Source organism: Mercenaria mercenaria, chromosome 12, assembly GCF_021730395.1.
Source record: "Mercenaria mercenaria strain notata chromosome 12, MADL_Memer_1, whole genome shotgun sequence".
Classification (NCBI taxonomy): domain Eukaryota; kingdom Metazoa; phylum Mollusca; class Bivalvia; order Venerida; family Veneridae; genus Mercenaria; species Mercenaria mercenaria.
Genome location: NC_069372.1, coordinates 7,472,309 through 7,483,968, shown reverse-complemented (window position 1 = coordinate 7,483,968; position 11,660 = coordinate 7,472,309). Strand labels below are relative to the sequence as shown.

The 11,660-nt window shown below is 36.1% G+C and overlaps 1 protein-coding gene across 1 annotated transcript; it reads left to right on the top strand.

Annotated features, from left to right (window-relative positions):
* Positions 1-1,609: 1,609 nt before the first annotated feature.
* Positions 1,610-8,760, top strand: LOC128547200 (sodium/calcium exchanger regulatory protein 1-like). The gene is made up of 4 exons (XM_053519091.1): positions 1,610-1,806; positions 3,687-3,859; positions 7,372-7,494; positions 8,334-8,760. The coding sequence occupies exons 1-4, from the start codon at positions 1,719-1,721 to the stop codon at positions 8,394-8,396; spliced, it is 447 nt and encodes a 148-aa protein (XP_053375066.1). The 5' UTR covers positions 1,610-1,718; the 3' UTR covers positions 8,397-8,760.
* The last annotated feature ends 2,900 nt before the right edge of the window (positions 8,761-11,660 follow it).

Below are 11,660 nucleotides of genomic sequence, written 5' to 3'. Positions count from 1 at the left end.
TTTGTGGCGCGTCTTTAAGTACAAACTATGTGTATTGCGTATTTTGATATGTTTGAAAGAATAAAACTTTTATTGAAGTCTTTACTGTAAATGCCGCCCTCACATTTAGTTTGCTGCAAAACCAAATTAATTGATTGGCTAATTGGCGTAGATTTTATTGGTGCTATGTGCCATCTAACAGTAAACTTTACGTATTGATTTCTTTTTGAAGTCGTCTTTGGACATCCAGATTTTGTTGCGTCTTTTGCAGATTATTATGGAAGACCGGTGCGCCATGCTTATTGCCAAATGCTTTACGACGAATAGCTAATGCAAAACGCTATTTGCCAAAATGCTGTACAGTTAAACTGTAATTGTCAAATTAAGAAGTAATCTATAGCAAAAGAGTGCTTTATCATTATTTATGCACGATGGGCGGTTATACGTCGGGCGTAATAATTACACGAGGGCGCAGCCCGAGTGGAATTATTTGTATGACGTATTACCGCCCGAGTGTATAAATAGTGTTAAAACACTCTTTTGCTATAAATTATTTCGATTCTAATATGCCTTAATCTAAAACAGTAGATAAAATATAGACGCGCTCTTTCTTGGGCGCAACAAAAACTTTGACGTCACCGCACGTTAACGTGACGTCATTCTAGCGTAAGAGTGTTTTAACAGCGACAAGCATATTAGAATACTAAATACTGAACAATAAATACCAAATGCTTATTTTTTAAGTGTTATTTAAATAAAGAGCGGAATATACCAGTGTATGATTGGCTTTCGTTACATAATTTCGTCCCTGATAAAAGATTTTTCTAAAGTTTCGATCTCTGCTTCCAATGACAGGACTTCGATCGGACTAGCAGATTGTTGGTTTCTAATAATTAAAAGTTATAATAATAATTGATTTTAGAGGTATAGATCATTAACTCATAAAGTTAAAGAATTTGACTATTAGGATTTATCATTCGGCAATGAAAATAGGTATTTAGGATGAAATATTTGTCATTTAGCATTTGGCGGTCAGCACAGCTAACCAGTCTTCCATAGATTATTAATTCCCTTTCCACCTACGAATGGTTATGTACCATATATACTAGTACCTGCGAAACTTCGTTTGCAGACAAAAAGGCTAGTTTTGAACTGTTATAATGTAGGACTGTCTTTGAACACAGGGGTCATTAAACGGTATGTTCACCTACGAATGGTTATGTACCATATATACTAGTACCTGCGAAACTTCGTTTGCAGACAAAAAGGCTAGTTTTGAACTGTTATAATGTAGGACTGTCTTTGAACACAGGGGTCATTAAACGGTATGTTGTATACATCGAGATGTAGCTATTGAATACAGCTATATTGTTGACAAGCGGAGTATACATGCAGCCGCCCCTAAATTTCATAAAATGCCAGTATTCGTATTAAAACTCTCTCTCTCTCTCTCTCTCTCTCTCTCTCTCTCTCTCTCTCTCCCGTATACGCACCAGCCTTATATGTTCATGAATACAAGTTCCATTGGATTCTGTAAATCGATCGATGCTATTTTAGTCTTGCTGACCTTTCTGAATCACATGAGAGATAATTTTATCTCTTCACCTTTAATGTATGCGTAGATAGGAGACTTGTATTTACTTTGTACATGTACAAGGATATGGTTATAATTGTATAAGGTAAGCAATATTGACAGAATACAGTATACTACAAGTCGGCAAATCGATTAAACGTAAAACATGTCACTTGAAGGATTTGACGAAAGTTTGGGAGGAAAATGGATTCTGGTTAGAAATGAGGGCTTTGACGAGTATCTCTCTGCAATGGGTAAGATTTTACTACTTTTGTGAAGAACTACACTTTATTTTGGCACAAGAATTATTCTTAAATCACAGTTGCGTGCCAAATTAACGTAATGATTTTTCAATGTAGCGTCTTAATTAGTATTGCGTATAATAAAACTGGAGTTAGTATCACCTAATTAGGACTAGATATCTCCTAATTAAGACATTGTAACTCTTGATTAGGAGATACTAACTTTGTATCTATTGTATGTGACACTAGAATGCTTTCGTAATCTCTTTTTTTAGATACAACTATAAGACCTTTATATTACCTCAATAACCATAAAAAATTATAAATTACACACACAAAAATGAAATTTTTACGTACTTATGAATTTGGGTGGAAAATGGGCCTTTCAGGAAATATAAAACACTACTCTTGTGATAAATGTAATGGAACAGCTGTTTTTTGTGGGTTTTTTTTTTTAGTGAATTTGTATCATGGTACCTTTCTATAACGTTTACCATTTGCCGGGGCGGGGGTGGGGCAAATAATGGTGGGTGGCATTGTTTTACAAACTGACGCTAGAACGTCTTTCATCATTATTATTCTTCAGTATCTCATGACTACTTAGTTTCATAAGTAATTGATTATAATTACTTTTTTGTATCTTTGTTTTGAAATGATATATAATTATGTAGTAAAGGCGAAAAAGAAAACGGAATAAAATGTTCAGCGGTCACCGTATTGTTACATATTGACAGAGTTACTTTTTCTTTTGTTTAGACTAATTTTGAATGGTACATATACTTCCTGTGGCGGAATTCGCAATTTGTAATTAAGAACGGCTACTGGATATATATAACCCCTGCGGGGACAGCTGAACCATACTTGTTCTGCTTGTATTAATTATTTATGAACTCTTTGTCTAAGCTATACTTGTAAATGATAATTTCCGAAGTAGTCGTATTTTCAGAAACGTATGAACTTGAATGGGTAAATGTCTATTTAGATAACGTATTTTTATCTCAAGTAGCCCACGTGTATACATATATTCGGCATGGGTATATATTTATAATGTAGAACTTTTAATGTTAAAGTGTAGGACTTGATGAACAACCTGCATGTCAAGTTAAAATGTAGGTCCAGAATAAATCTAAATATACATGCAGGGCTCCAATGCAGATAAAAACTAAAGCTGACTGTCTAGACTTTTTCATATCATTTAAGGTACATGACTCCAGCAAAATTGATAAAAATGATTTTAGATACCGAAAATGATAAAAATTAGATATTCTAATATGTATGATATAACACAGCTCTATAATATGTTATTTCCTGTTTGTTACCAAATTTCAACTTAAGAGAGTTTTCTCAGTACATCCTTTATCGGCTTTAAAGACTGTTACGAGTCACTTTAATATCTCTTTTTTTTTGTAATTACATGTGGGCCGTGCCATGATAAAACCTGTATTAAAGACAAAAAAGTCAAAATTGAGATAAAATATTCATGGAGAACATTATTTTACCTTTCAAATCTAAAGTTTGAATTGGATTCTTGGTATATCTGTATAAAGATAGTAGTAGGATTTTTTATATATATCTGTATGGATATTGGTGTAGGAAACATGATATGTCTGCATAAATACAAAATGTATTGGTGAAGGATACTTGATTTACCTGTATAAATATAGTAGTAAGATACCTGATATATTTGTGTAAATAAAGGTGTAGGATACTTGATATATCTGTATAAATATTGGTATAGGATACCTGATGTATCTGCATAAATACAAAATGTATAGGTGTAGGATACTTTAAATATCTGTATAAATATAGGTGTATGATACTTGATATAACGGAATAAATATAGGTGTAGAATAGTATTACACTCTCAACTTGATATATCTGTATAAATACAGGTGTAGGATACATCAAGAGGAAGATAGCAGGTGCCGTGACGACGAAAATGGAAATGATTAAAGTAAATGATAAAAGGATTAGGATTGTCACGAAGGGACCAAAGGACATGGATACTCAGATAAATATTGATGAAGAAATAGATGAGGTCGACCCATTTGACAACAAAATTAAGGTACATTTTGTCATAGAAACACACTTTCTAAACAACGCGTAACTCGAAAATGTGGACATCGCCATTTAAGGCGTAAAAAATTGTTTGTTTCCGGTATCCCGACCTACCCTAAATTTTTGGCCCGACCCTAAATGTTTTCTATGGCCTTGGAGAATTTTTTTAACTTACTGATGCCCTACAGGCATAAGCCCCTAACTGTACTCTTTTTTTTTTTTTTTGACATGAAAATAATATCCGAAAAGTCCCACTCAATAAAAAAAATTACCGACCTACCTACCCTAATTTTTTTGAGCATGTTACTGATAACAAACATTTTTTACGCCTAAGGAAACACTTTTTGAGCATGTTACTGATAACAAACATTTTTTACGCCTAAAGAAACACTTATAGCCAAAAGAAGAACATGGTGTTAAATGAAACTTAAGAACTTTGAAATATAAGTAAGTGATGCACAGTGGGAGGCAAATTTTAGTGTTCCCCTTTGTGGAGTTGCCATTCCTTTTCATGATTGTATAGAGTTGTCGTTCCTTCGGCAGCCTAATGGTAGAGCGTCCGCTTCGAGTGCGGGAGGCCGTGGGTTCGATTCCCGGCCGCCTCTTACCAAAGACGTAAAAAATGGTACAAGTAGCTTCCTCGCTTGGCGCTCAGCATTGAGAGGATAGTGCTAGGATTGGTCAGCCCGGTGTCAGTATAATGTGACCGGGTGGGGTATCATGCCACGTGTCTACGGCGTGATATTCTAGTGAGGCAGCACTATAAAGTTGGGCATTGTGCTCACTGCTTCTAGTTGACACCGTCGTTTACACGGCTAAAAATTGTTGAAAAAGACGTTAACCTGAACACACACTCACACACACTTTGCAAAGTTACCACACCCTGGTACCGGCGCTCCCAAGTACAGGTGGCACTCACACATACAGCGCTCGATAAGCGATTTTGGAGGAGCGGTGGTGTAAGTATTTCTTATTGTATCTCCGGTAATTCAAAGAATTTTGTAAAATGAAAGATATCTGCGCCCTGGTGAATAATTGATGACTATGTTCTGTGAGTGTCACAACATTTCATCTTGAAATAAACAAACTACGGCGAGCTAAACGTGAACGTTTGACTCAAAAATGTCAAATGTCAAAAAAACACGTAAAATACTCAGTAAATACACCAAATGTATTCATTTTTGATACAGTATCGTATAGACATATCTTCCTACAATAACCAGTTCCAATTCCAAGACTTAATTTGTTATATTTAAAGAATGACTCGTGTTTAAAGATGGTAAGGGGTTTCAAAACGGCACTCACATGGCACAGGTGTGTATTTTTTTGACGCTCACCAAGTACAGCTAGAGAAAGGTCTTCAGAAATGTGGAGAAATCGTCAGCTCTAAGGCAAGTACAACGGAAAAGAGATGAATCGGACTGGTTAGTTATGTGTGGTAGAGATACCACCACCAAGAACAGTCTGATGTTGGATTAAACAGTAGTTAATGGAACTAGTCATCACGTCTCATGTCTGCTATTAAATCGGAATGTCTCACATCAATTCATGAGAGAGCCAAACAAGAACTCATTAATTGATAAATTCTTTGAATTAATAAGATATTAAAATATGAGCGTCTTTTGAACCTAACAGACATTTTAACAAAATTCTTTAATGGCTGATATATGCCATTCCGTCTTTCCACTAATTTTGGGCGCCGGTTTATAACGTAAATATCGACTTTTCGCTCAGCGCCCCCACTAATTATCATGTTTTCAATCCACGCTCCCGCCCTTTCTTATTCCTGAAATTTTCTCTATGGAGAATCGCAGACCAAAAGTTTAGATTTAATATGTAAATCGTTGGGGGGAGTCGAGCGAAAACTGGCCGATCAGCGGGCTCCGAGCAAGGAGTTGAGGTTTGAAAGGCATAACATTGGTGGGCACCCGGCACCCAGCCGCTTACATCTTGAATCCGTCAACGCCAGCACCCCCCCCCCCCACCCCCATCCCCATAATCGTGTTTTCGCTCCGCACATGTTATCGAATTTTTGCTCGCTAAACACTCCGCGTTTAACTTTTTTTAATTCTCGTGTTTTCGCTCGACGGGGTCGCGTGGCGAATTGATGAAATGGTATAAATCAGCCACCGTAAAAATCTTCCATTTCTCTGTTATGAGTGTTTGCTGAATCTTAAATCTAATAATACAAGTAAAATATTGTTCGTAAGAAGTTCAACATTTATTATACATTCAATGTAGGCGTATGGTAAATTGTTAAAATAAAGAAAAGAATAGAAAACTTGTCAGTCCGTTATAAATGAGTTTTACTAACTCTGTAATCAAACATTTATTCCACACCCCAACAAAAAGTATCGATCTGGCTCTGTATATATATATATATATATATATATATATATATATATATATATATATAATATAATATATATATATATATTATATATATATAATATATATATATATATATTTCATACGGATGCTCATAGCATTATACTGGTACTCAAAAACGTTGAGATTGACCTGAAATATTGTTTAGTAACGGCGTTTAACCAAACACATACGCACGCACAAACGCACGCAAGCACACACATATCTTCTTGCAAACGTTACCGTCCACTGATCCCACTGAGAATGTTTTGAAGCACGTTTTTCATTTTTCAACGAATTCCTAGGACATATCAAATTTCAGCATTTATCAGTTTTCAACAAGCTTTTTCATAAAAAATAATGTTAAAATATTGTCGCCGTAAGTTTTAACATAAAAAGGTCGACTTCTAGAGTCAGTTTTTTAACGGTATAAAGATTTATGATCATATATACAGACACAACACTGAGAGTAAACAACAACAAGGTCTACATTTCTGAAGACTTTTCTCTAGCTGTACTTGTTGAGCGCCAAAAAAATTAACACCTGTGCCATGTGAGTGCCGTTTTGAAACCCCATACCATCTTTAAACACGAGTCATTCTTTAAATATAACAAATTAAGTCTTGAAATTTGAACTGGTTAGTGTATGAAGACATGACTATACGATACTTATCAAAAATGAATACATTTGGAGTATTTACTGAGTATTTTACGTGTTTTCTTGACATTTGACATTTTTGAGTCAAACGTTCACGTTTAACTCGCCGTATTTTGTTTATTTCAAGATGGAATGTTGTGACACTCACAAAACATAGTCACCAATTATTCATCAGGGCGCAGATATCTTTCATTTTAAGAAAAGTTTTGAATTACTGGAGATACAATAAGAAATACTTGAACCACCGCTCCTTCGAAATCGCTTATCGAGCGCTGTATGTGTGAGTGCCACCTGTTCTTGGGAGCGCCGGTACCAGGGTGTGGTTACAGTCCCTTAATTTCGCTGACTTTACTCTCATTGTGTACTGTTGCTATGCTTTTAACTCTGCAATGTTCCTTTCCCCCTTTGGTACAAAGTTGCAGTTCATTTTGCTGACTTTGTAATATGTAAGAGGCAGGGTTAAAAGATAAGTAATTGACTTAATTTTCTTTCAGGTCAAGGTCACGTGGGATCCAGCTGCTAAACTTTTAAGAACAGAATCGAACCCGGCTGAAGGATCCGCCGCTAAAACGTCCATAGTTGAGAGAAAAATTGTGGAAAATGGCGAAATGCTGATGGTGAGTTATTAAACTGACCACATGATCAATGGGACTTCAAGTTCCTTATGTCCGTATGCTTTATATAAAGGATAAGTGTTTGTTTCAGTGTAATATTATAATATCTTCATGAAAACACCAGATGCAATATTGTAACGAGTGGCATAGCCACAAGTGAAAATGTAACATATGGTGTTCATGAGTGAAAGATATTTGATATTAAATAATGTAAAACAAACATATTTTCTTTGACTAAATTTACCCAATTAGTAGTTTCTTACCAGTGAAAAATTTAATTGATATATTTCACTCTAATATTTGAATAATTCACTCAAAAACACGCAATAAATTGGCTCTGTAAACAAGTTACAGGTACGGCAACTGGTACGTAAAGAATAAAACAATTTCCAACTACTAAAAATTTGTTGCCCTTTAGCTATGTACGTACGGCGATTTACATGGTGACGAGGAAACAATAGTATTTATCGAAATGCCAAACTATTTCTTCCCAGTGCATAAAAAGAAAGAAACAAAAATAGTCCAGTATTATGAAAACAAAAGTTTATAGTATGCCTGCGTTCAGATCTATTTAACCCTTAGCCTGCTGGCGGCAAGTGGTTTGCCTTTGCGACCAGTGCAGACCAAGAACATCCGTGCAGGCTGATCATGGTCTGCACTGTTCGCTGCTCAGTCAGTAAAATTTCAGTGAACACCCCTTTTGGTGCCCAAATTGAATGAAGGACCAGTCCATTTTTGAAATTTAGCAGGGTAAGGGTTAATTACCCATGGATATGGCATTGTACTTAAGACGCCAAATACCAGTATTTTCATTTGACTCGAAATTTTAAACTCTGTTTCAGGAAGTGACTCTTCCAAATGAGAAAATCGTGTGTAAACGCTACTTCAAGAAAGAAGAGTCTTGAGAAGCAGACGACATTTACAGCTGGCATCAGGGGACAGAACTGTGATAAAAACTGAACAGGAATGAAATTGCTTTTTCACTCAAATCTTTAAAACAGTGCAATATGAAGACGTCAATCAGTCAATTAATGGACATTACAAATATTTGATGGAATATGCGAAGACAAAGGACATTGAAGATGTGTGGCTGATGATGGTTGTGAAAACTGCATGTTTTGTTCCAGTTCACAAGTTTGTCACACACATTTTAGCATTTCCCAATGCATTCGGTTCTGACACATTTATTCTCCGCACATAATCTGTATTCATCAGCACTGTCATTGCTTAAAGTTGAAAAATCCATTAAAGATACATATCATAAAGGAATAGCTCTTTCTTCTCTGTTTGTGTGTCTATAAGCAGTCGAGATCCAACTTTGACAGAAATTTTATAATCTGTAAAAATAATATTTTTATATTTTATACATATTTATAATAATAATAGTTTAATAAAATACCTTGCCCATAAAATAATCTTACATATTTAGATAATAAAATCATATGAGCAGCCCCCATGGCCGAGTGGTTAAGCCCCACACCACTGTGGAACTGGACAATGACAGACAATTCTTTACAATCAGTTGCAATATACTGCCATGTTTACTTGGTAACGCTGATTTATGGTAATGACGCCTAGTGCAAGGTAAAAGTACACTAAATAACGGTGAACTAAATGCTTGAATCTGCACGGAATGAAAGTCTGAAATAAGAATACTCTCAATATCACACTCGGTGATATATGACCATTTTGTGTCGATTCGCCATAAAACCCAACTCACTCAATATCACAGCTACTTTATTAACCTTTACCAACCTTTACCTTGCTAAACTAGAAGATGCTGTTTTAGAAAAGCGCATGTCTCCCCCAATGCATAATTGTAATTGGCAAGAAGTCAATACAGTCAAAGAGACACTGATGGTTGGCTGCAATAGTGATCAGATTGCATGTCCAATCATCCCACTAAGTTTCAACATTCTGGACATAGTGGTTATATCAAGTTATGGATTGGAAACGGTTTTCCATGTTCTGGCCGCTGTGACCTTGATATTTGATCGAGTGACCCCAAAATCAAAAGGGGTCATCTACTCTGCATGTCCAATCATCCTATGAAGTTTCAACATTCTGGGTCAAGTGGTTCTCAAGTTATTGATCGGAAAGAGTTTTCCATGTTCAGGCCCCTATGACATTGACCTTTGCTCGTATGACAACAAAAAAAACAAGAGGACCATGATGGTCCTGAATCGCTCACCTCTTCCCACATGACCCAGTTTTGAGTATGACGTCGTTTTTTCTATTATTTGACATAGTGACCTAGTTTTTGAGCTCATGTGACCCAGTTTTGAACTTGACCTAGATATTATCAAGATAAAAATTCTGACCAATTTTCATGAAGATCCATTGAAAAATATGGTCTCTAGAGAGGTCACAAGGTTTTTCTATTATTTGACCTATTGACCTAGTTTTCGAAGATACGTGACCCTGTTTTGAACTTTACCTAGATATCATGAAGATGAACATTCTCACTAATTTTCATGAAGATCTCTTGAAAAATATGGCCTCTAGAGAGGTCACAAGGTTTTTCTATTTTTATACCTACTGGCCTAGTTTTTGACCGCACGTGACCCAGTTTCGAAACTGACCTAGATATCATCAAGGTGAACATTCAGATCAATTTTCATGAAGATCCATTGAAAAATATGGCCTCTAGAGAGGTCAAAAGATTTTAATAATTTTAGACCTACTGACCTAGTTTTTGACCACAGTTGACCCAGTTTCAAACATCACCTAGATATCATCAATATGAACATTCAGACCAACTTTCATACAGATCCCATAAAAAGTATGGCCTCTAGAGAGGTCACAAGGTTTTTTTATTATTTGACCTACTGACCTAGTTTTTTAGGGCACGTGACCCAGTTTCAAACTTGACCTAGATATCATCAAGGTGAACATTCTGACCAATTTTTATGGAGATTCATTCACAAGTATGGCCTCTAGAGAGGTCACAAGGTTTTTCTATTTTTAGACCTACTGACCTAGTTTTTGATCGCACATGATCCTGTTTCGAACTTGACCTAGATATCATCAAGCTGAACATTCAGACCAATTTTCATACAGATCCCATGAAAAATATGGCCTTTAGAGAGGTCACAAGGTTTTTCTATTATTTGACCTACTGACCTAGTTTTTGACGGCACGTGACCCACTTTCGAACTTGACCTAGATATCGTCAAGATGAACATTCAGACCAACTTTCATACAGATCCTATGATAAATATGGCCTCTAGAGAGGTCACAAGGTTTTTCTATATTTTGACCTACTGACCTAGTTTTTGAAGGCACGTGACCCACTTTCGAACTTGACCTAGATATCATCAAGATGAACATTCTGTCCAATTTTCATGAAGATCTCATGAAAAATATGGCCTCTAGAGAGGTCACAAGGTTTTTCTATTTTTAGACCTACTGACCTAGTTTTTGACCGCACGTGACCCAGTTTCGAACTTGACCTAGATATCATCAAGATGAACATTCAGACCAACTTTCATACAGATCCCATGAAAAATATGGCCTTTAGAGAGGTCACAAGGTTTTTCTATTATTTGACCTACTGACCTAGTTTTTGATGGAACGTGACCCAGTTTCGAACTTGACCTAGATATCATCAAGGTGAACGTTCTGACCAATTTTCATGAAGATCTTGTGAAATATATGGCCTCTAGAGAGGTCACAAGGTTTTTCTATTTTTAGACCTACTGACCTAGTTTTTGAAGGCACGTGACCCAGTTTCGAACTTGACCTAGATATCATCAAGGTGAACATTCTGACCAATTTTCATGAAGATCTTGTGAAATATATGGCCTCTAGCGAGGTCACAAGGTTTTTCTATTTTTAGACCTACTGACCTAGTTTTTGATGGCATGAGACCCAGTTTCGAACTTGACCTAGATTTCATCAAGATGAACATTCTGACCAACTTTCATAAAGATCCAATGAAAAATGTGACCTCTAGAGTGGTCACAAGCAAAAGTTTACGGACTGACGGACGCACGCACGGACGACGGACACCGCGCGATCACAAAAGCTCACCTTGTCACTTTGTGACAGGTGAGCTAAAAACGATAAGGGTCATCTATTCTATAAGTCCTATCATCCTATGAAGTTTGAAGGTACTGGGTCAAATTGTTCTAAAGTTATTAATCGGAAACCCTTTTCCATGTTCTGAC